This window comes from Xiphophorus maculatus, chromosome 8, assembly GCF_002775205.1.
Source record: "Xiphophorus maculatus strain JP 163 A chromosome 8, X_maculatus-5.0-male, whole genome shotgun sequence".
NCBI classification, from domain to species: Eukaryota; Metazoa; Chordata; class Actinopteri; order Cyprinodontiformes; family Poeciliidae; genus Xiphophorus; species Xiphophorus maculatus.
Window position 1 is genome coordinate 23,626,387 of NC_036450.1, and position 26,508 is coordinate 23,652,894.

Sequence of the window (26,508 nt, forward strand, 5' to 3'; positions counted from 1 at the left end):
TTTAGCTTTAAAGCATTTCATTACATTTAACAAGCTTATCCCGTCTCTTGTTAAGACCTTAATGGCCGAGCTAAACGGTAGGTAGGTCATAGCCGCAGCATCAAATTATAGTCCGGCATATTAAAATGTCTACAAATGAAAAGATCAAACTAAAAACAAAAAAACAACAGATTTTCACGTTTTAAGAGAGGTTTTATTATCAGTGCTATTTACATAGAAATAATACAGCCTTGCCCCTTCCATCCTCCCCGCAAGTCCTCCCTATGCTCCTTTAAACCAGGACGCAGTCACACAATCACCGAGCACGTGCACTCACTCACACACACACGCACACACGCACACACACAAACACACACAAGTTGGTAACCAAGAATTTCTGGAGATAAGACACATTCTTTCTAGATCTCATACAATGTCCAAAAGAAAACACAAAATGATCTGAAAACAACAGTACAGCAAACTCAGAGGTGGCATCGAAGGAGGAAGGACTGAGCTGAAATTGGCAATGGAGTTAAACTTTCTTTAAAAAACAAAAAAACAAACAAACAAAAGAACCCAGGAGCCCTGATGAGACTTGGTCGTGAACTATTACCAAAGAGGAAAGGGTAAAAAATATATATATTGAAAGGCTGTTGTCCTCTGGTGCACAAGTCAAACTGAGACCCCGTGCGCTTTGAAAAGGCGACCACTAGATGGCAACGCGCGCCTCGGAGGAGACAGCCGAAATGTCACAGATGCTGTCTGCCCCCTCTTTTGTTTTCCGCCTTTAGAGGAAGGAGACCTCAGCTGCTGAAGGACATTCTCCATTATGGGTTCAATGTTCTTTTGAAAATCATTTCCATTAAAACATGTTTTTTTAAAAGGGACAGTAACAAAAGGAAGGTCAGGTGAAGCAGTGAGCGGAGCAGAACTATCAGGGCCGCCTCGATGGGTGTGATGTGTGTGTGGGGGGGGTGTGTGTGTGTGCATGTGTGTAGGAGGGTACAAGTGTCTGTATAATTGTGTTCGTGTTTTGAATAATAGTGCAGACATCCTTCTTTCAAGTTATGATCAAGAACACTTTTTGTGCATTAAGCCAGGATGTGTGAGGGAAAGTCAGTGCGTGTCTGTCATGCAGCAGCTGTTGATTTGATGTTTTGTCTTACACAAGCAAAAAAAAAAAAAAAAAAGCATGTTTAAAATGAGATTAAACATACACTGCCTGGACTGCGATGGATGCATCTGGCTACGAGCGTTGAGGTCCAAAATTGTCGTTAAGTGGCAACGAAGACATAAAGCGAGAATTGAAATTGCTTTGGAGCAACATTTTTTTCTTTAAACGTGGTGTGAAATTAAGAAAACTAGACATGTCCCCCCTTTGGTGTTTCTCACTAATGTGTTCCTAGAGAATTAGAAGATAGGGGGAAGGCGAGAAACATTTCTGCTGGATGGAATCTCTTATTCAGTCCCGTACCCAGCAAGGGATATATGCTTTGGAGCATCTACCGTGCAGCAAAAATAAAAATTTTCCTGCTTCGCGTTACGTTCTTTCCATCAGTTTTTTCAAATGTTGAGATGAGTCTCTGATTTTAAAAGGTTCTCTGTAGACATTTCAGCTGTACTTTCCCCTTCTGACGACGATGTTGATACGTCTCCTGAATTAGCCGGGCAGACATTCGGCCCATGGTTGGTCCCTGGTTTTTATTGTTACTTTGTCCTTTCACCAGGCGCCTGTTTCGCCCATCTCCTGGCCCTGGTGGGACATGGGAGCGCTGTAGCTGGAGTTACTGGCCAAGGAGAAAGGGGGACTGGGTCCGCCCCCGTATGCGTCCCCGGGGACCGGCTGAAGGGAGCTCGGTAAGCCCGGTTCGGGACTGGGGGTTTCCGCGTGAGAGATCATGTCCGTGTACCTTTGGTCGTCTGATGGGTGGTGTCCGGACCCTTCTATGGCTCCGGGCCCAGAGCCCAGGATGTAGGGGGACTCGGCCGGAGACTGGGCCTGAGAGGACGGAGGGCCATGGGGAAAGAAGTCGTAGTTACTCCCTGGTCCGTAGTAGTCGCCTTGGTATTCTGTGAAGAGAAACACGGGAGTTCATTTTTCCTCAGACTTTAAACACATAAAACATTCACAGCTCGCCCTAAGCAGTACGTGAGGTTTTACACACAGCTCCACCCCTACCTAAGTGGGGAAATTGATCATGTCCAATTTCTAACCAACCAGTCTCCAACAGCCTCATTTGAGTGTATAAACAACTCCACACCTCTCCACCTCAGTTCTCTCGCCTCCTCCACAGTGCATTCATCTCCCCCTCTCATTCAGCTCGCAGCCATGCGTGCGCCTCGATGGATTCTCCCGCTGAAAACTTCTGAGTCTAGATTAGAAATTCCAAAATGAGATTCCAGTCTCCCCGGCAGATCTGCCAGGTCCCGTCGACTGCATCTCTCTGTCACGTCTGATAGAGCCTTAGGCACCGTCCCTCGGCTCCGCTTCGCTAAGCCGTGCTTATTTCCAAAACCGCACTCTATTTTCAGCTCTCAGCTGAGCTACGAGCTGCTTCGTTTTATCGGTTCATCTAAGTGTTATTTTTAATTACCCCGCCTGCGTCTTCGTCACTTTTGTCTAACCATCAGTTCATTAACTAGTTTGTCCGTATGTTTGCACTTAGTTTTCAACCCTGTTGGACCGTCTGTACGGTGTTTTCTGATGGCGGCAGGACAATATTAGTTTGGGTTTGTTGAAGTAAAGTTGTTATTAGACAGATTTCTCTTACTTTACCATAAGTCAATAAATTCTTTGACCGATTGAAAACTAACAGCTCGTGAGATGGGAACCCTATTGCTGATTTTAGTTGTTTAAAGCCACTGAAGCTAATTATTTCAACAAGTTTTTGCAGATATTATCCATTCACTCTTTCGAAACACACTTTTACAAGGCGAACTACGCTGAGAATAGTGTAGTCCCTTGTTCTACGCTTCGTACGGTAGAGTTTGGGCTCTTGGCTATTGAAAAACGATTACTTCCTGGAGGTGTGGACCATGTTGAAGTTTTAAATCTTACCCAGTCGCCAACATTAGACGTCTGTAATGTGCCAGTTTGCTGCTATGAAATTGCCTGCGCTGTAAACAACCAGAAAGATAAGCGCCGAGCCGAACAACGTTAACTCAATATTTAGAAGTTTGGCCAAAACAGACTGAATGGCTTCGTTCACTTCCTCCGCTATCATTGCTAAAAATGCAGGCAGACTACAATTCTAAAACCGCGCAGAGAATTAACGTCATCTTTTAAAACCCCTCCTGCAGCTTGCTGATTGAATCCTACAGAATAAATTGAGCTGAGTGGAAAAAAAGCCCAGATGAAGTGCTGAAGGGAAATAAGTTGAATTGCGTAGGAAGGCAATGGCCAGTCTACGTTGACAGAGTTTGTCAACTTTGTCACCTTGCTGATAATTATTTCATTGGCCTCACTTCTAAACTACAAGAAGAACTGGAAAAGCTTGAGAATGAACCATCTTGTAAATGACAGCCACTTTGCAAATTCAAAACATTACAACACTATTGGGGAAGTTAGAGAGGACAGACGAGTTGCAGCCGACAGCCTCACAAAAAAGAATTCAGGTTGTAACACGGACATCGTTCGGCCGGGAAAGGCAATTTCTTGTGAAAAGTGTTATGCAATATGTAAAGGTAATATGTCACGATAAACAATAAATCAATTAATCGCACGATAAATTAAAACTATCAACCTCATTTTAATTATCGGCATTATCGTCTCTTCCGGCCTTTTTCTCTTTCTGTTGATGACACTGAATGAAAAAAGGCTAAATGGTGCTCTCCACTGACTCCTCCCTTCCTCATTTCTTTAGTGTAAAGCCCAGCGCAGACTACACGATCTTAAAGCTGTCGGCTGATTGTCGGCCCATTTTCAAAACCTGACAGATCACACATTAGCAAACAGAAATCCTAGCTATAACAGTTCGATCGGGCTCGATCCTGCCTTGTGGTGTCCAACAATGGGCACAAAATAATGGATACAAGTCCAGTGAACTCATTTTAAAACCAGGCATTAATCAATGCTTTACTACAATCTACCTGCAATGCATGCTGACTGAATGAAAATCATTATAACCTATTTACGTCACGTAAGGAAGAACAGCTGAAAAGTTACCGGTTTATCAACTGCAGTAGCAATTTCACTCCAACTCCTCCTCTTGTCATTTCTATATTCTTTGCAGGAAATGTTGAATAAACAACAATGTTGTTTCCATGTATCATCTCTAATGGACTTCGGGTTGCGCTGTGTCAGCTGTTTGGGACTCCCCTCCATAATTTCCCCTCAGAAAGCACGGAGAGGAATCCTTGCTTTCTGATTGGCTGCCTGTCACATTCAACAGGCTGCGTTAACGCTCCAGCCACGACGATCTACCGCAACACACCACACACTACAGGATGATCGGTTACGAAATCGCAAGAGTCAATCTTAGAAAGACCAACTTTTTGAGATTGTCATAAGGGGAAAAATCGGGGCAAAAAATCGTGTAGTGTGAACTATTGCATCAGGTAGTCGATGTGCCCATCTTCTCTATTTAAATCTAATTATTACTGAAGGGCAACATAATATACAGACTTCATAATCTGCACTCTTTTGGTTGAATGCAGTATTTATTTCCACTTTGGCTTTATGTTTAGTTTTTATCAAGTACATTTTTTGTTAATGGAGACTGAGAATCCATTTTATTTTTGGTTGTTTTGTTTATTTTGTTCATCAGTTCCAGTGTTAAATGTTCTTTTGAAAATAAAGTGTATCTATCTTTGGCAGGAAATCGCATGCATTATTACGTCATTTCCATTAAATCAGTGTAAAAAAGTCTTCAAACAATATTATCGTTTATCGCAATAATTTTTGAGACAATTAATCGCTCAGCAAAATTTGTTATCGTGACAGGCCTAATATCACTAAGGCTGAACGGAGTTACGGAGTACCCTGGACTTTGAAATTCTGCTAATTTTAAAGGCCAGCAGCAAGATTCTCTAGTAATCACTCAAAAGAGATTGATACTTTTATAATGTTAGCTATGCAAAGCTCGCCACTTGCTAATATTGTAGCAATTAGCTGCGATATTGGAGTCAGAGTAGATTCTCATTCATCCCAAACATGAAAAAACAAAGTGTTTAAATAGAAGGCAACTGGACTTCCTGACCTCATTAAGCTAACATAGGACTTTAGGAAAGTTAAAATGACAAGTTATGCTTTTTCTTTGTTTTAACCCCTCAAAACCCCTAAAATGCTTACAATGTTATCAAAAGAGGCCATGAGGACAATGGGGATAAAACTGATACTAAAACCTTGTTATAAATCAACTGGTCTCTCACAGAACGGTGTGCTTTCCCCATGGATACTAGGAAAAAACAGTATTTGATTTCAGATATCCTTCATAAAACAACTAAAGAAAACCTGAAGTCAGATTAAATTGGTATCAGCAGATAAATTAATTTTGTCTGTTCAATGTGAATGTTGACACTTGCAGACGGTGCTGCTATCTTGCCAGGTCGCTCTTCAAAAAGAGTTTGTAGATCTCAGCAAGGTTTTTATCTGGTTATTATTATTATTATTATTATTATTATTATTATTATTATTATTATAGTTTCAGAGGAATCCAGATCAGAAATTATCCACAAAATTTGGTAAGTGCAACACTAGTTAAAGTTTACTAATAGAGTTTTGATTCCACAGATATAAAGATTTAAAGTTTAAATTTCTTTTAAATGGAGAAACTGTTAGCCTTACAACATTAAGAATTTTACCACTTTTATACATATTTAATGGTATAAAGTCTTTCCGAAATAGGTAAGAAAACTCTTTTTGATACCTTCAAAAAAAATCCAGACATTCTCTTTACCTCCAAATATTCTTATTGTCTTGATTGTACAACATCCAATCAACATTATAGATGCTATAATAAGTGAGCATCTCAACAGAAGTCCCTACTATTGTGCAGGGAAAACGTATGTGAATCACATTCATGTTATTGTCCGTTTTATCCATAAAAGAATTTAAAAGAAGCCAGCCGGATCTGTGAACACATAGCTAAACGTTGAGCAGTTGTAGTTTCCGTCAGCTTTGAGGATTCGGACTCGGCGCGAAGTTGATCATCTATCAAATTATGAAGGTAAACAACGCCTCCTCCCACATCTTTCCGAGTGGCGCCTCCGTCAGCTTTGATTAATGACTTCTTTTCCCGGTCCTGTTAAAATTTGTCAGCATTCAAGCTCCATCTCTTTACCTGCCGCGAGGAAAAGTGACACCTCGCTACCAGAATCCAGTCGTTTGTGAGTGGATTCCTCTCTTTGGATTAGCATGTTTTGTGTCTAACCTGTGACACTGACTGGCGTGTTTATACCCCTGAGAGGTCTTAGCTTTTGTTTTGACTCGGCTGTTCAGGTTTGACGACACGGGGCTTTATTATCGCTTGTCCCTCTAAGAATACCGTTATTAAGAACTCGTATTACTCAATCGGTTGACTTTATAATTAAGGGTCTCATTAACTGGTTTATGATAAGTTCTGAGATGTAGAGAAGCAGCGGATCTGTTTCTCAAAAGGCATTATGAATTTTATTTTTTTGCTAAAGTGGAGATTAAAATTAGATCTTGCTCCATCCAGTGTCAGACGCAGGCTTTGAAACGAAGCTACGAGAGACACAAAACATTACGGGTAAATTGTGTCACTCAAGCAACAGTCTTCGGTCAGAGGCTTCTTCAGATTCGTTGGAAGACTGACTGCTACTGGAGATCCTACCTACCAACAGCATCACCAAAAAGTATCTGATTACCTTATATTTCATGAAATGCATCTCAAATTCATAACCGATGACACCTCTGCATTAAATTCCTAGTAATATTTCTCATGAGGACTGGACAGAACCAGATATGTTTTTTGTGTAACTTGAAAGAAAACAGAAATATTCAAATAAATAATTCTTGTACAATCAATCCCACACTGTAAGTCAAAACGATATATTTAGTATTATTTATAAATCAATACAAAAGAAGTTGCTCTTTTTTAAGTTATGTCATAATAACAAAAGAAAACCTGAAAATAAGGTGCTGCTGTAGGACGGCATTGAGAAATACAATTTATTCACGTTCAAATATTAACTAGAAGTTTCAAATAAGCAAGAAATTCATTTTAAAAAAATAGAAATATCCCTTTAAGTTAAATAATTAGTAGAATAAATTGAGATTTCACACCTTCAAATCCAATATGGCTACTACACGTTTTGCTTTTGATTATGGATCCTGGGCACTAAGTGAATTAATCAGCAAATATATGTAACACAAATAAAATATATCACTCCCAGATAAAATTCTGACTTTAAACAACATGAGTCTTTTCATCTGCTTAAGTTTTGTTCCTTCCCTCAATAGGATCAGAGCCAACTCTGCTACAAAATGACACATTGATGATACATGAGCTAACGTCTACATTTTGCTGTTCTTTACTTGTAGAGGTCCAAGAAAATTTGGCATAACCAGAAATACGCAGCTTTCACCTGATCTAGTCTTATTAGCTGATGTCAAAAGATTCCACCTGACTATTACACTTAGGTAGTTTCAAAATGCTAGCCAAACTTTTTAATTAATTAGGCAGAATGTTTTTTGTAAATATTCCACACTGACAAGAAGCACGCATAAAAAAACTTCTCTATTTCACCAAAATAGGTTTCCTGTTGTCGTCTGTCACCTTGGTGGAATAATAAGATGCAGTGCAGGCCTTTTAGGGTGTTTTTCTGTTCTTTTAGAACAACTCTGCGCTAATTGAATTTATGTTTTGCTGAAATGTTTAATTAAATCATGAAACATAGACTGAGCTCTGGGTCTGAATACTGCCCGTAAATCTCTGAATGTTGCCAATCTGGAAAAAAAAGCGAGATGGTTTTTTCAGATCAGATTTGTGTATTTTTCATGCGGATAACCAGTCTGAGTCCTTTTCAAACTATCCAAACAGCGTGACCATCAAATGTTTAAATCTACACAAAACACAAATAACAAAAATAAATAAATACCTGCGCTTATGTTAACCTTTTGATTGTCTTTACTTTATTGATTCATACATGGAAAAAATAGTTTTGTGATTTTCAGAAAATGGCCCAACGTACGTCATGGATTCGGACATGAATGGTAAAGTTTACCAACTTTATTTTGGTCTGCAAAATGAAGCAATGTGACTTTGTTTATGAAAATATCAAAGAGCGTTTTAATTTGTTGCTGTTGTTAGCAACAGCTTTAACAAAAGCAGAATCTGAATGTTTCTTTTCACATCCAAGCTGGCATCAGCACTGCAGCACAGTCTGTCACTGCAGGAAGTTAGAAAGGTTGCAGTTTAACTATTACGCTACAATTAAGGCAAAATGTATGGGACTTTTTTCTTCATTGTTTAAAATGTTTTATATGGTTCAGCTGGTAGACAGTGGCTAAACTGTCTTATATGTTTTATTTTTGCTGAAAATGTTGTAATATATTAATATCAATAGTAATATCAGCTATTGTTAGCCAACATGACAAACGTTCCTTTGGCGTTGAGTTCTGTGTTGCCATTCCCTGCAAAAACGATTACGTTTATGAAAGCTGTCATGTTAATAACTCAAAAAGGACCTGAACATTTATTTACTGCTCCAAACCCTTCGCTTTCTCTGCAGTGCTCACCTCTGCACACATGAACACATTTGTTATGTCTTCTTCAGCATTGTGCTACATACAGTAGCTGATACAAAACTGACCTTTGAACCCATTTGTTGCTTAGTGGAAATCCAGTTAGATTTTTCTTTTTTTTTGGTAGGAAATTGATCTAAAGAATATCTTAGTTGCTCATAGATCTCAGAGTCAAAATTGGATCAATTTGGCTCAAATGTGAAACATTTATATTTGTCTTCACTGTGCTATAGCCATCCCAACACAGAGCAGAGCCAGCTGCACCATTAAAAATGTCTTCTTTTTTTTTGCAACATTTGACGAGCTGAAAACTTTTTCTGACTACTGACAAAGCCTCTTTACTTGATGAGCAATACATCAGCATACCTCACAGTGCACAGCAAATTAATGTGCCAAAGCCATTTCAAGATTTTATTTTTGATGTTATGATATTAACAACTTTTCTTGTTGTGAAAATTAAATGAAAATCCATTCTTCGTGTGTCTCTGAAACGTTCCGTCAGAGCCGTGTCGTCTCTAGCAATCTGGTGGCAGCGGTGCTGCCGCAGACCTGGAGCTGTTCTGGTCGGAAATTACAATTCATGGCAAGCGATTGACAGTTTTCTTTAAAGACGGCAAACAGAATTTTGTCTCTAGTAATATCGAGACGGCGTCTTGCCAGAGAACAGCCTTTACAGACTGAATGTTTAACATTCTGGTTAATGTTATAGTCTGAAATTAGACCACTTTAGACCAGGCAATTTACCTGCTCTAACCCTGAGACAAAACCGATACGAAGTCATATGTAATACACATGTTTACTATTGAGTCGTGTCTAAATGAGGTCTATGTAAGGTCCTAATGAAGAAATTGGGTTTACTGATCAGAGAGGAATCTCTGAAGTAGGTCATATTTTGTGAATTTTTTAATATTTTTTTAGAACAGAAACGATAACCTGCTCTAAGTGTGAGACTAAAATAATATAGATTCTTCCTATTTAGGAAGTACTTCTGACCGATTTTTTAATTGTTTTTTTTTTTTAAACTACAGACAGAATTTAGATAAAGTTTATAGACGACTACAAAACAACAGAAGAACAAAACAAAATGGTCTGAGTTGTTTTTTTTTTTTGAAGAAACTCAGTGTAAAGAATTATAATTTGAGAGCAAATCAAAGCCAAACATTTTAACGTGAAGTTGAGAAACTACAATGCAAAAAATGACAAAAGTTCAAGAGGAAATCTGAGACTAGAGCAGGGGTCTCAAACTCCAGTCCTCGAGGGCCGCTGCATGTCCTGCAGTTTTTAGATGTGCCACAGGTGCAAAACGCTGGAATGAAATGGCTTCATTACCTCCTCCTTGTGTAGATCAGTTCTCCAGAGTCTTAATGACCAAATTATTTTATTCAGCTGTGGTGCAGCAGAGGCACATCTAAAGGTTGCAGGACATTGGCCTTCGAGGACTGGAGTTTGAGACCCCTGGTCTAAAGTATCGACTTTGTCACGCTAGAATTGAGCCGATACCAACACAGACTGAGTTTCGATATTATCAATATTTTGGACTGATCCACCCACCTGTGACTCTTAAAATGGTCACTCTGAATTTGAATCTCTTTTTTTTTTCACTACTTGAAGATCATTTCAGAACCTCTTGCTCCATGAGTTTTAGCATCATTAAACCAAAAGTAGCACAAACCATTTAAAAAGGATTAAAGCAACACCTGTATGCTGCTGCTGCTTTAGCTCCATTAACAATTACAAACCTCCATCTGCCTTCTGCCTCTCACCGCCCTCCTGTTCTACAGTTAAACTAAAGCCATTTTGTCTCAGCAGCACTTTGAGCCAAGATCGACTTTAGACTTTATCCCTTCGCCCCAGATGTTGCACTCGCATTTCTCCGAGTCCCGCCATATGTTCCCCGCGCTGGCATCCTGGTCCGGAGCGGGGAGCAAGCAGGACCTAACAGGTTAGATATCCGCCACCTGATTTCAATTTCAGCGTGTTCTGCCTGCGCACGCGCCCAATAAGAGGTGACGTCGCCCTCCCCGCACGTGCTAATTATCTTATGTGCCCAACAGGCCCGCGCGCTAGTTTGGGTATAGAGCCCGTCGTGTTGTGAATGTGAGATGTGTTGAGGGGAGTGTTGGAAACCGCAGACTATAATTACACTCACACATTCGGCAGCATCAAGCCGCACACACACACCCACACACACACACACACCCACACACACCCCGGCAGCCCTGACGAAGAGAGGCGTCGGCTCAGATAAAGGGGAAGCGGCCGGCCTGTGCCGCCGCGGCACAAAAGGGTGTGAAAAGCGGCGCGCGGAGACAAGAGCGAGATGAGAGAAAGAGAGAGAGAGATGGAGGTATAGAGGTTTTGTCCTCTGTTTCACCCCCTCCTCCCAGCTCGGTTCCTCGCAGCCTTGACGGCTCCACTTTATTGTATCCTCAATGCCAAGGCCTCCTCAGGTAGGTGTTGCAGCTGTATGGAGACCACAGCGCGCGCTCCGACTGTCCATCAAAACAATATAGCTAATAAACATGACAGGCGCGTCTGCTTTATTTCTCCTGTTTAATTCGGTGCCGTAGTTGTAGGTCGGTTTTGTGCTCAGATATTCCTGTCTGTCCGTCCAGCGCTGAATTTCTTTTGGCAAAGATTTATTTGCTAATGCTAATCCAGCGGGCGGGTGATTCTATCTGAGCGGTAGTGGTGTCTTCTTCCGGGTTACAAAAGTTCTCCCAAGTTTTTTGTTTCAATGTAGTGATTTCTACTTGTTATTAAAAAAAAAAAACTAGCACATATGTATTTATTATTATGGGAACAACCTGGAAATCTAAAATATATAAGGTTCACCTGTAACAGTGATTTTAAGCATTGTTTTGGTGAAGTATAATATTATATAGTATATATATGCTAATCCTCAATAAACTGCACGTTACTAACTGCATACATTTTGAGGCCACACCCCTGATGCTTTCTAGAACCTGGACTATTGATGCCACATTTTTCAACCTGAGACTAATAAAGCCACATGTTTTAATCTATGAATTTCATAACTCTAGCACGTTTTGATGATAATTGTGGATAAATGTATAAATGTTTATCTGATATATCATATTAATGTTTAACTTGCAAACATCATATGGCTTTCTCTTTTTTTTATGTGACAGTGTTTCAATTATCAATAGATTTCCAGGTAACTCCCAAAATTTCTAAGGAAAGTGTCACATTTTCAAACCTTTGCGATTTGAAAATGACCAAACAGAGGTGGTTCACTGCCATAAGAGTTTACACAATACATTTTCTTTCTCCGACTATGTTTGCCTGCATGACTGCTAGGAAGCATGGGTCAGCATGAGATTACCACAGTTTGATAACCAGGAGTGAACTAGTGGGGGAAGGGCAGCGCTGCATGACGCTATGATTCGAAAAGCCGGAGAAAACTTCAGTCGTTTCGTCACTGGCGTCGCCTTAAAAGAACTTTCAACTTTAGGAATGATCTCAGTTTTGAACCTGAAACTTTTAACCCCTTAACTGTCACCCTCAAAACCCTTAAGTTCAAGTCAGGGGTCCCCAAAGCGGGTCCTGGAGGGCCGGCATCCTGGGTGTTTTAGTTCTCTCCCTGGTTTAATGCACTTGGATCAAATGATGGCTCGTTGGAAGGCCTAAGAAGAACATTGACGTGCTGAGAAGGTTGTTGGTACCACCAGGGAGAGAACTAAAACATGCAGGATGCCGGCCCTCCAGGACCCCTAATGTAAGTCAATCGGTTCATGAGGACGCCAGCGTCTGTGTGATAGTTAAAAGGGTTCTGATGTACCTTGATAATGGTAACTAGTCCATAATGTTCTGCAATGCAGGCATAAGTAATCTAATACAAAAAATTAGATTTAAAATTAGATTAAATTAGACGCAACGGTAGATGCACTTTGAGAGCTACATACACATTTTATGTTGTCAATGTAAGGTTTATTCATACAGCAGATTTTTAGAAAAAACAAAACAAAAAAAAACAAAAGTAGTTAAAACAATACAATGAGAGCCAATAGAATCAATTTAAAAGTTACAATTAAGGGAAAAGTGAAAAAGATCAGTTCAAAGCAATGATTTGAAAATCTCTATGTTCTGAGTTGTGAGCTCATGAATTGATAGAATCAAAGGGTGGGCAATATGGACTGAGAGCTTTATCGCGATATTTTGCAATGCTATTGTGATAGCAATAAAAATAATTATGAAAAACTATTTATTACTGTATGGCACAATGTCATAGCTCCATAAAAATAGTGTTCTCCAAAAAATTTGAAACAGACTTTTACACGACATTACTAACTTGAAGTGTGATTTGCATCACTAAGCTGCACATAGTAACTCCATTTAGTCATATTTTAAAATTTACTGATATTTATTGATGCAAACAGCAGAGAGAACATTAAAAATAACATTTACAATAAAGCCAGCTTTTTTAGAATCGATAATTGAACTTTATTGTGATAACGGTAAATCAAAATCCTCACGATAAATGATAAACGATACGATAAAAGTCCAGCTCCTTCGACAGAGTATTCCCTAACGTTGGACTACCGAAGACAAACCGGCTGGTAGACCCAAGTTCTCTCACTGGTGTGTGGATGTAGCAGAGACAATTTAAATAGGGTTGGAGCAAAACTGTTTAAAGCTTTAAAATCAAGTGATAAAATTAAAAAATCAATTTGGGATGGGACATGAAGCCAGCGAAGAGAAGCTAAGACTGGCGTGATGCGTTCACGCGTCTTAGTGCCAGGTAAAATCTGATCGGCAGTATCACAGTGGTCCAGTTGTGATGTGATAAAAGCATCAATAACTCTTTCCAGCTCTTTAGCAGGTAAATAGGGCTCAACCTTGGCAACAACTCGCAGATGGAGGAAATTTCACATCGCATTCTTAAGACCTGGCCTGTCATTTGTCTAATCTGACAAGAACACCACACAGAGCATGATTCCTTTGAGATAGCAGGGTCTGTATGCGAACACTGCTGATATGCTGAGTAAATATTTATTCCACATCTTTTATCTGCGACATGAAGCGATTCCAGAAGCTGCCTGACCAGCGTCTGCGTACATTTTTTTTCTTTGTTTCTCTCTTTTCTTTTGGAGACCTGTATCCTGGATTGTTTTTTTCTGAAATGAAAAGCTACCTTCCCGTTTACCTTTTGTTCAAACGGACGTTGTGTCATTTAGTTGCCGCCACGGTATTTGTTCGCATTTCACGCGTTCTTGTCTTTTGTTGATTCCAAAAATCAACTCTGATGTAAAAGAGGAGAAAAGAGACGAGATTCGAATCATACCGTACCAAATCACACACAGAAACCAAGATTATCTACAAAAATTAACTTTTTTTATTTGATGCAACCCATAAATAGTGAAAAGTACTTTTTAAGTTCAGTTGTCTGGGTCAGCAATTTAGCAAAATGTCACAAATGTACGTGTTTTTCAGCCATCCATACCTATCAAATAACCAAGAACCATTTTAAACGGATCTGTTGCCATGGATTTTCCAAACAGACCCCTTGTTGCTCCTAGTTATTTATGTATTTCATTTATTTGTTTGTCTTTTCAAACATAAGAAATTGGATATTTCAGCCACAGCTTTTCTAATTTGGATAAAAACTTGTTTGAATTCCTACGCATCCTGCATCGGTTAACTTCTTTGCTGATGACATGTTCATATTTAGAGCAGAAAGTTAGTAACTTTGGAAAGCAAAGCTTCAGAAATATGTAGTTTATTGCTGCTTTTTATCAAAGAAAAGTGGTACTTTTATTCGTAATGATGGTCAGAAGTGCATCCTTTTAGGCATTTATCCCAAATAAAAGGACTTTTTAAAAAATATTTTTTGATCCAATTTGTGGTTTTGGTAATTAGCCAAAATGCTTGGTTTTTTATTTTGATTTGGCAGCTGGGTATCTGATTCCAACTGAATAGGTGGTATTCAATCATAAGCACAAAGATATATTAACAAAAGTCTCCTTTTATTAAAAATATCAACAAAATGACTGGTGTGTGCCTGAGTCAAATTAAGGTCTTGGCTGTATTTCTGAACACAAAAACAAGTAGCTAATGGAAACTAGTCTGATATCCAAAAACACTTTCATTGGACTGCGTCCACAACACCAGCACAACAAACCATTTATATCATGTCTTCCTGTCTTTCCACCCACACTGATAATGTCAAGTTTTTGATACAGATGTTCAACCTGGATATGGATCGTGTTTGCTTGAGGCCGGATAAAAAGCGTGTGAAAATGAGCGGAAGAGTTTTTCCCTTCCTACCTCCATAGTAACCGTAGGGCCCAGGTCCTAAAATGTCCGGATCCTCCAGCCTGCCTCCTAGAGGCCTCATCCTCCTGGGGCCCCTGAAGAAGGCGTGGCGTCGGGCCCCCAGGGCGCTCAGCTGCTTCATTCGCCGCTCTTTGGATCTTCTGTTCTGGAACCAAACCTTAAAACAGCAACAACAACAAAGAAACGGTGACAGAGCTGATCAGTGGCCGTTTTTTCCTTGCAACCTTTTATCTTTTCACCTGGATTCTGTTTCTGAAACTCTCACGCACTTCTGAGATCCACCTGATCACATCTGTGGCAGAAAAAGTAGACGATGCACAACTTCATCATCACTTTTCTTTTTCTTTCTTTCTTTCTTTGTGGCACGGATCCATTTCGGTTTTTTGAGCTCTCTTTTGCAGAGTTTGCACTGAAAGCCGTCATTCCCATCAGCCTTGACTTTCACTCAAGTTTCTGCCTTCCTTGAAAAGCCATATTCAAAATGGCGAAGGAGTGTTTTTGAAAAATAAAGGAAGGATTCACTTCTGACCTGTTTGGATCCCGTTTTAAGACACCTCTGCCCCCATTTGCACGAGTGTTTGTGCTTTCTTTTGTGATGCTTAGGTTCTTTGATCTATGAATTAATTCAGTTCAAGAAACTCACATTTTTTTCTTTTAACCACACTTAAGATTAAAAGTAAAGACAGCAGTAGGCTGTGAAATGAAACTTTAGTTTAATTACAATAAAAGATTTAGAGTACTAGGACTTTACTGTTAAAAGCTGGAATCCTTTTCTCTTTTTTCGTCGGTGCCGGAGCGCACAACAAGGCCTGCCGCGAAATTTTTCTGGACAATGAATTTTCCCATTAGTTATTGCGAGAAACAATGATGTTGTTCTTTTGAGACCATTTTTTTAAGTAATGGTAACGCCGTAAAATGCCAGAAAACATTGTCAAAGATCAGTAAACTTTAAATCTCTCTTAACATTTATCACTGGAACTGGAAGACTTTTTTAAATATCCAAAATGAATAAACAAAGCAACAGAAACAACATATAAAATGAAATATGAAATCTCTGTAAACAAAACTGTCCTTCAAAAAAATGGCAAGTTGAGACCAAAGCACCAGACTGAAGACGTTTGTCATTCAGTTTTTCGCAGAAAGAGAGAGAAAAAATTAATGCAAATGGGAATTATTAAGCTTTTAAAGTATCATGCGATTAATTGATCTTTTGCTAATTGCGACAGGCCTAAGCACAACAAATTCAAACCAGACAAATTGCAAACAGAAAAAAATAATCCAGCAGATAAAACACCCTTTGTTGCATTTTACAGTTTATAAAGGAGTTTTTCTCTTTGTTACACTACTTTAAGATGAGTCACAAAGCAACAGAAACGGTGCGCGCCCCCAACGGCCCCCGCGCCGCAAGTTCAAATAAACGGAAGAGAATATGCTTAAATAAACTTTCTTTGAAAAGCAACAAAGGAGGATTTTTTTATTTCTTTCTTTCTTTCTTTCTTTTTTTTTTTTTTTTGAAAATTTGCAAAGCCTCCCGCGCCGTATGGAGGAATGCTCTTTGCATTACAAGCACATAACAGGTCGCGTTTGCGCCGTTTGCATCGCATGCTGCATAATGATGTATGTTCGCACCATGCTAGGCTACACCAGAGGCAGAATCCCACTGTGCTACAGATTAACAAAACAACACACACACACACACACATAAAGAAACAGCCAAAAACCACTTAGGCTGTGCTCTCCGTGCTCCAGCGGCAAAGGCAACACCTGCTTATTGAGAACAATCGTCTAACTGTAGGGTACATTTTTATGGAAATGCTCTCGCTTCCCTTGAGAGAGCCTTGCTTAGGGATTACATCCACATGCTGGAGAAGCAGCGTGGCTCACAGGGCTCCCCGCGTCGAGAGCTGCGGTATTTAACACACACCGAACGAGGAGGGAGATGACGAAACGCAGCCTCCATTTTGGCTCTGAGCAATCACACACACACATATATATAAAGGGGTGTGGGATGAAGGGAGGGATGGTGCGGCGGGCTCACTGACTGACTTATTGACTGGCTTTGGTGATTGACTGTATGATTGAGCTCTCTGTCTCACACACACACACACATACGCGTACAGAAAATTGCCTGCAGTGTATGATATAGACGAGGCCGTGGAGATGCGGAGGAAACAGGCTGGAAGTGAGTAAGAGCGGAGCGGAGAGGTGGGAAAAGGGGAGGGCGGTATGTAAATCTGTGAAATCAGCGATAATTACAGTGAGTGCACAAAAAGCCACATCACAGTTGGCAGAGATGGTGCTAATCATCCTGACACAGTCTGCACCCAGACACCCGACTCGTGCATCCACGCGTGCGTATATGTGTGTGTGTCTGTGTGTGCGTGTGAGTCATGGAGGATAAAAGAAAGCAGAAAGCAATGTGTGTGTCGGGGTGCGTGTGTGTTATGTTGCACAACATGTTTGTGTCTGGGGTTCCTCTTAGCATTGGCAGGCAGTGAGGCTAACCTTTCTCTCATTTCATGGCTGTGAAACATGTATTATTTCCAAATAAACTGCCGCCTCCAGTGTAAACATGGTCTTTATCATTCCCAAAGCAGCCCAAAAAAATAAAAAAATAAAAAGGATTATTCTATTTTTCGAGATTAAATTAACCTTTTGTCTCAAGGATAAACTTTAAAACTGAACCCTGGTATTTTTTTTTTTTTTTGTGGTACTATTTTAAATGTATTTAAGACATTTAAAGAAAATGTAAACTGCAGAAAAAAATGAAACAAAATGTTTAGAAATATTGAGTTTCATAAAAAAAATATCACTTTGAGGAGCTACAATAACAGTCGGTGATAATAGAATTAAAAACTATGACATCTCTGAACTGTTTTAGGAAATTATTTAAGCTATTTAATCAAAATTGTACTGACATTTTGAATCATTCTTTTAAAATGAAATGTACTTACAGTTGTGAGTTGTTTTTCTTCTTATTATAAATACTTACTGTAACCAACACTACCTTTAGCTATACATTAAAATCTGTCATATATGTTGTTATGTATGTTAACTGTATTTTTTAATCTCGTCCATCAACCTGCTAGGAAACTACAGATTAAAATGAGCCTCTCTGGCTAAATCTGGTGTATTTACATGATGTATTCATGTTGACTAATAAACACTGTCCTCTTTAAAATAAATAAATCTAAGCTAATATAATAACAATAATACAGTAAGTAACAAATCTAACAATCAGAAAATACACAACAATAAAGGTTAAATAATATGAACATTTTGCAATTAGCACTTAATAAACTGACTTACAATTACTTAAATACGTGGTTTAGAAAAGTAACTTTTTTGGTAGGTTTTAAGATATTATTCCCCATAAATGCTGTTTCACTGTAATATGCCATGCGTTTGTATGGTTAAACATATTAACAGGCCGTTATTGCCGCCATTGTTATCGTTTTATCATTATTACCCAAATAGGTCCATAATGTATAGACCTAAAAGAAACATTTCACATGGCGTGCAGCTGGTAAATTTGGATCTGTAACCCCGCTAATGGTCCACATCATGTTTTGACATTTCTCTTACAGATAATGAGGCTTTCAATTAAACGTCCCGCACACTTCGGGAAAATTAAAAGGTAATTTTACTGATTTATAATCCGTCATTTGTCTCCAATTTGTCTTTGTCTCGGTGAGTCCGTCTCGCCTACTGTGGTTCAGCAGGGACGGGGAGACCAACCCCCCCACGTGGTCCAGCGGTCCTGTAAGCATCTTTGCTTTACGACTGCAATTTGTTTCTTTCCTGAATGATGAGTTTTAATGACTTGCGACAACTGTCATTTTTTTAGAGAATGTTTTTTTTTTAATCATTCATTTATGATGTAATAAAAATAAAAACTATATATTCTAGTATAATTTTGAAGTTTGGGGTCTGTCCCCCCCCACCCCCCATCTGGCCCATTGTAAACTTTCTAGAGACGCCCCTGCGTTACAAAATCAACCTTCCATCCAAGTTTACAGTGAATACATGTAAAAATGACATTATTACCAACCATTTAAATGTGACAGAACGGTGGTTCATAACCCTACCCTAACCCTAACCCTTACCAATTCAGACGTTCAACAATATTTGCTTTGAATAGGCCAAAAAGGCTTCCGTCTAAACAGTATGGACAGGTGGGCAAAGAATGAAACGTGGAAAAGACGTTCGGCGAAACTCGGTCGTGTTTGCTCGAATGATCTCTATCTTTGCTTCCGCTCGGCAGGTTCAGTTTTTAACTGATTATTCTGGACTAAATAAAAACAAGGCCGACGAAATAATCGGAGAGAAAGACGTCGATTTGACCTCCGGTGGTTCAAGGTTGCTGCATTTGTTTCAGCGTCTCAATGCGGTGTCTAAATAAAGTAAATCATAAATATATATCCGTATATCTGTTATTAATAATAATAATAATAATAATAATAATAATAATAATAATAATAATAATAATAATAATAATAATAATAATAATAATAATAATAATACTCTGAGTTTACCTGGATGACTCGCATATTCAGCCCCGTCTCCTGCGCGAGCTGCTCCCGGATGTGCCGCGTCGGCTTCGGCGTGGCCACGAACGCCGCCTTTAACGTCTCCAGCTGCTTGGCCTTGATGGTGGTCCGGGGCCCCCGCCGCTTGGTCCCGGAGTTCTGCTCCTCATTTTCAATATTGTTCGTTTCCTTATCTGAGGATGTGGAATTGTCCGTCTCCTTTATGTCGTCCTGTATCGGGTCCTGGAGATCCGGCGATAAACTCCTATCTGTGCACGACGAGACTGCAGGGGGGAGGGGGGGGGGACCCCAGGGAGCCCCGGGTGGGTGAGGTGGGGGGTGGGTGGAGGGGGTGATGCGAACAAACAAGGAGGGGAAGGTCACGATCCGAAATGTCAAGGAGGGAGGCAGAGAGAGGGGAGGGAGGAGGTTTAATTGTAATTAGCCCAGGTGTTTAAAAGAAAGAAAGAAAATTGAATGTAAAATTTCAAATGATGCTCATTTTGAACAAAATATTCCATTTCACGCTCATTTTGTTTTGTTTTGGGTTTTTTTTTTGTAAAGAGAAAAGAAGAAATAAGCAGCCATTTCATTTTTCACCAAATACACTTAACAATAAACAATAATATTCCATATGAATAATCGGAAAATAACCGAGCAGCTTGAGCATGCAGGGTGGATGCTGGATACTGTCCTCCTGTGTGTGGGTGGGTGTGTGTGTGTGTGTGTGTGTGTGTGCGTGTGTGTGTGTGTGTGTGTGTGTGTTTCTTTTTTTTAAGGCCGAATAGATAAGAGAAGCAGCAACACGCGCCACACTAACATCCCCCTCCTCCCTCCCCGCTGCATAAAACCAGAAAGCTATTGTTCTGTGGAGGTAAATATTGAAACTATTGGGGATCCGCTCTCCACAGACCCCCAGTCTTTGTTTATTCTCTTTATTTCTCTCATTTATTTTACTTTATTTCTCTCTTCTCGCCACTCAGACCTAACAAACGCGCATGCTTGTAACGATTTCACTCATGGCCCCCGCCTCTCTTCCCCCTTCAACAAAATTTGACCGCCAATGAGCGCAGCTCAGCTGTTTATTTATTTATGTTTTTTTTTTTTTTTTTGCAACGTCGCTCACCTGAGTTCAGGTTGACTTCCTTAATGGCCCCGGAGCTCAGGTAATCTTCTTTGCACACGAACTTGTTTTCGTCGATCACGTAGAGCTCCTCTCCCGTGGACAGCTGCTTGTTACACACCATGCAGGTGAAGCAGTTCAGGTGGAACACCTTGCTGCGGGCTTTGCGCACCAAGTCGCTCGGCGAGATTCCCTGCAGACAGCCCGCGCATTTTGTGCCAAAGCGCCTGGACACATAAAAAGAAAAAAATACATAAATAAATCGAATCAGATTCAAATCTTTCCTTACTATTAAATTCCTCTGTTTGTTATTTAAAACGCTGATTATGTGTTTTTGTTTTGTTGTTTTGTTTTGTTTGTTTGTTTGTTTTTTCAATATTTTGTGTGTAGATCTAAAAATGTGTTTTAAGCCCGACTCCATGTCGCGTTCAGGCTCATGCGTTACGTTATAACTCATTATAACATTTTATTCAGAATTATTTAGACAGAAGAGAAGATTCCCAGCTGGTGTGGCTGAAGACAAAAAGAACGTTCTAATGGCGCGGCTTGAGTTTATCAGAGGAGCAGAAACACAGCCTTACTTTCACTTCTTTTTCCAAGTTGAGAAGACGTCAGCGTAAAGACGCACGTGGACGTTGTTTTTAAGGTTGTTGGAATTGAGAAAAATGACTTTTCATAAGCCGGAAGAAGATGACTCTCTCTTTCTTTCTTTCTTTCTTTCTTTCTTTCTTTCTTTCTTTCTTTCTTTCTTTCTTTCTTTCTTTCTTTCTTTCTTTCTTTCTTTCTTTCTTTTGGTTAATAGGTGAAAGGTGAATAAGCGTCGTGGTGGCTTGTGAAACGGGACATCTAAGCTTGACTTCAATGTATTTATTTAGGTTCAAATTGGGACCCATATGGGATTTTTTGTTTGTTTTTTTAAAAGAAAAAAAAAATCTATATCCAATATGTTTTTCTGGGCCAAATAAAGACAAAGACAGGCCACCCTGAAGCAGAAAATCAAGGTGAAGTACTGCATGATTTAATAAAGATCCAGCACTGCTCCTATGCGGCTTTTATTCCATTTCTTATGAAATATTTTTGTCTTAAATATGAGGCCATAATAAACGCTTATTACAGGACAATTAAAAAAAATAACGTGATTAATATGAAATAAAATTCAATAGTTATTGTAATTTTAAAAAAGATTATTATTTTTTTTATTGCGAACTGATTCATACTTACTGGCAGAGCTCTGTGGTAACAGTAATAATAATAATAATAATAATAATAATAATAATAATAATAATAATAATAATAATAATAATAATAATACAGGGGGAAAAGGGAGCTAATTTTGACGAAGGCGCTCTGACAATAACCCCACGCAAAAACGTATTAGTGACAATCAACACATTGTAGCCGCGGATATATTATGGGATTAAACAGAGTGGGGGAGCATCTTAGCGTGGAAATCTTCCTTTAATCCACATTCAGCCGCCTAAATAGTGGGACGACTCATCAGTTTGATGCACAAATATAGAGCAAAATAAATCCGGTCCTCCAAATGTGTAAAAAGGAGAAAAAAAATAATACAGTTTTGTTGTTGTTGTTGTTTCATTAATTGTAACAGAATTCTATTGAAATGTGTTGCAGCTTGAGCCTTTGGGGTGAGAGCAAGCTGCCTTTATTGTGGAACATTGTTTTGGTTTTTTACACCAATCTGAGCTGGTTTCCCCATTTGCAATGGGATCGCTTCACCGCGCGCCTTTCACATGCATGGCCAGCCCTCCTCCTCCTCCTCCTCCTCCTCCTCCTCGCCTCTTAAAAAAAAAAAAAAAGGGGGCACAACACTACTTACACAACAAATGGACACATTAGGGTGATTACTGTTTCGCCCGGCTAATGGCTGGGCCATTTAAATCCAGCGCGCTTGATGGGGACCCGCAGTAATATGATGGCCAAGGCCGCGCGAGGGGCCAATAACAGCCCCGGCCCCCCGACTAAAACATGGAGGGGGGAGGAAGGGGGGAGATGACGCGACTTACATGTCATTAGACAATTTGGGAAGAGTAGGACAGTCATGTTGTAAAAGAAAATGATGCGACAAAAACAAGGACTTCACTTATATTATATCACCCAATTACCTGGAGCACTTTTTTTGGGGGGGGGGGGGGGGGGGGGGGGGGGGGGGATGAATTGGGAACCAGTTAATGGCCTAATGGATGTTTGGGAAGTGCCACCAGGAGCTGAGAGTGGACTCTAAAAAATTAAATAATAATAAAAATACAAAAAAAAAAGCAAAGCAGTTTCCTCTTAAATAGAAAAACATTGGAGCATATATTTATTTAAAGTTATTTTATTAATTGGCATTATACACTGAACCTGACTGCACTTTGCATTTGTTTCAGATTGAACTTCATTTAGTTGTATTGGACTGATTTGACCTGAATAAATATATAACACTGATTTGAATTATTAGGCCAGAGTATCTATATATAATTTCTTAAAGGCAATTTCACTAAAATGTTGCATACAACTGACTGTTGGTCCTGCGTTGCTTTTATTGATTTGACTTTAAGGGTGAATTATTTTATATTGAACATTTTCGGTTCCAAACTGATTTGTTTTTGGTCCAATATGACTGAGAATGTAATAACCTTTTACGTTTGGGTCAGATTTTTTTTTTTTTTTTAAATTTCCGCGTGAAATTATACATTTTGACCCTTAACCGTATAAGCTACGCAAAAAGAAAAATGAAAAGGAAAAAAAATATATATATATCCTCCCAACCGATTCCAGTCTTTCTCCGCGTTACCTGAAAAAGTCCATTTTGCAATAGAGCTTTCCGTCCCGGGAGAAGCACTTCTCGGTCAGGTTGCAGTTGCATTCGCAGCACTGGACGCACTTGGCATGCCAGGCTCTGTCCAGCACGTTGAGCAGGAACCGGTCCAGGATGGGCCGCTCGCAGCCGGCGCAGAGGACCATCATGTTGCCGGCCCGTGAGACGCCGAGTGCCGACCTCCCCGCTGCACGGACTGCGCTGCTCGGACTGGGGCAAGGCGGCTCTACGCGGAACAACGTCTTGGCTCCTGGTTGATGAGCTCTGCCGGGGTGAAAAGTGGGAGATTCTCCCCCCCAACCCTCAATCCACCAGAGGAGAGAAGAAAAAAAAAAAAGAAATAGAAAAGAAAAAAAAAGAACTGTTCCGGTCCTGAGTCCTGGGTCGGGATGCTGTCACCAATCCACAATCCAAAAGAAGAAGAGAGGGAAGAGATTTCAGGGCTGCGTGATGCACAAACCAACCATACTTTCTCTCTTCGGTTCCTTTCAAACACCTAAAACATCATCTTTCATTTATTAGTTTAGTTTAGTTTTTTTAATATTATTATTTAAAATAATCCCTTCATCGCTCGCGCCTTGTTTTTAGTCCAGTAATTTCCTCCGGGCTCACCTCACGTTGCCACTTTCACATCACTGTGTCTGGGTTATCATGAGAGAGGTTTTTTTTTTTTTTTTTTTTTCTTTTTCGCCAAGCGCGGAGCTGCATCCGGAGCTCAGATTGGACGAGGCCCCTGTTAATTCCTCGCATCAGACGAGCCAATCAGAGCGCAGTTGTCATGGTTACACGCTCATAGCTGTGTGTGTGTGTGTGTGTGTGTGTGTGTGGGTGTGTGTGTGCGTGTGTGTGTGTATGTGTGTACAGCCTCCGAGCCAGGACCCCGAAGCGCAGAAATACCTGGGCCCCGTTTGTGGTGACGCCGGTTCATGGAGACTTCACACATGAATTCATTGACTCTGGAGATTCCTGTAAGCACACTAAGATCAAATTAAACACACAAAAATGATAGTAGGAGTTATCCAAAACAATGCTTTCTGATACATACCCTCAGCGGCCTTGTGTGACAAGAGGAGGAGGAGAGGGCGGGGGGCCCCTCGGGGGGCCTTTCTCATGCACGCAGCTATTTACAGGGAAATGCGATGGATTAACTGGAGCTTATCAATGGGGAGAGCCCGGTCACCTGGTGCTTTAACAGGGCGGCCCCCAGCCGAAGGGAATTTCAATATTTACCAACAGGCTCGTTTTGTTAGTTGCAGTTAAGCAAACAAGCAAAGAGGCAAATTCGTGTAAGTGGACGCAGGAGAGGCTGGTTCTGCTCCGCCTTAACGGGGCATTATATTTGGGGTCTCGTTTGAATGACTGCAGGTGTGAATTTTCACTCATTTTACGCGGCTGAGGTCATTGAGGACGATAATGAGAGTTACAGTAGGGAGGTGTTAGCTAAATACACGATGTTAGCTTAAATACGCGATGTTAGCTTAAATACGCGATGTTAGCTTAAATACGCGATGTTAGCTTAAATACACGATGTTAGCTTAAATACACGATGTTAGCTTAAACACACGGTGTTAGCTTAAATACATGGTGTTAGCTTAAATACACGGTGTTAGCTTAAATACATCACAAAGTGATGAGCTAAAAGCAAACGACAAGGCTTTTTTTTCCTTCAAATGATTCCTTTTCGTTCAAAACCTTTGTTCATGTCAATGTGTGGTGTTTATTTTAACCTCTAAATACGGGATATGAGCAAATAAGTAAGTAAAAATAAATTAGTAAACGTTTTATAAGGAAGTGGACAGTTGGGAGTCATTGTTAACCTTGGGGTTTGGGACGCCTTGGGGTTTGGGACGCGAAATTCAGCCTCGAAAAGGCTGAATTTCTGGGGGGTTTATTTGTGATGCAACTTTAAATTAAGGTCCAGGAATAAGAATAATAAATAAAAAAAACGTTAATATTGATTGTCCAAAACAGTCTACAACTAAAATCAGCTGATTTGACAAGTTTCTATAGTAACATTCTTTCTCCTAAACTAATGTTGACTTTATTCGTTGGATTTTGGTCATTGAGAAAGGACAAAAAGTGCAAAATGATAAACAAATAAATAAATATTACAACTTTTAAATCATTGTCCAGGACTGTCCAGGCAGTGGAGAGTCAACATAGGGAGATTACCCAACTCCTGACTGGAGACAACCCAACTTTTAGTTGGGTTGACTGGTCCAGGTCTGAGCTCATGCAACACAATAGGATTGTTTTATGGTCAGCCCAAGGAATACACAAACTAAGACGCTTCTCAAGACCCCCAGTACAGCAGGGGGCCCCAAAGACCTTTTAAACCACACAGAAATATTTCAGAGAACAATAACACCCTTCAGATTTGTTGTTGCGTTTATCAAGAATGAGTCTACCTTGAAGATGACTCTGAATATCAAATTGGGGGGGGGGGGGTTCTATTAAATGTAAACTCAATATTATTGAGGAAATGCAAAGAAAAATCTTTGTACCTTAACAGCCATATTTGAATGCTACTTGTTGAATTATTCCTGCTGGTAGAGATACGTGGAGTTATATTTCATGAATGTAACTGTAAATAGATCAATAAAAAAAATCACTGAAGGCAAAATACAGACTTGATGACAGTTTCCCATAACTCAGATTCCTAAATGAGTAATATTAATTTTTGTATTCGTATTGTCAGCTGAAATTTACAATCAAAATGATCAGATTGACCAAAAATTAAACTCGAATGACAAAGTTCACCACCTCCATGTGTAAGGAACCTCAGGCTTCTTCACATAGTTTTTAAACACAGTGTATTATACTGCCTATAAAGTCTGCTATGCTAAGGTGTTAAGCTTTTTTGTTGTTGTGTTTAATAATTGAACTCTTAAAAATTTAAACCCAGAATTAAACTGAAAATTAAAATCAATTTTAACCCCTTTTAGACTCTTGTCTTGTCTAAAGATGCCTGTTGAGTCATATTCTACTCATACCACGGATCTATTGGAAGTACTTTTCCGCCATCTAGAGTCAAGAGTGCGAATGGCATCCATTT

General features: G+C 39.7%; 1 protein-coding gene across 1 annotated transcript; it reads right to left on the bottom strand.

Moving 5' to 3' along the window:
* Positions 1-181: 181 nt before the first annotated feature.
* lhx5 (LIM homeobox 5) lies at positions 182-24,082 on the bottom strand. Its single transcript, XM_023337946.1, has 5 exons — positions 23,430-24,082; positions 20,639-20,862; positions 19,519-19,796; positions 14,975-15,140; positions 182-2,049 (listed from the first exon to the last, which is right to left on the bottom strand). Exons 1-5 carry the CDS (start codon positions 23,600-23,602, stop codon positions 1,700-1,702), a joined length of 1,191 nt encoding a protein of 396 aa, XP_023193714.1. The 5' UTR covers positions 23,603-24,082; the 3' UTR covers positions 182-1,699.
* Between the last annotated feature and the right edge of the window lie 2,426 nt (positions 24,083-26,508).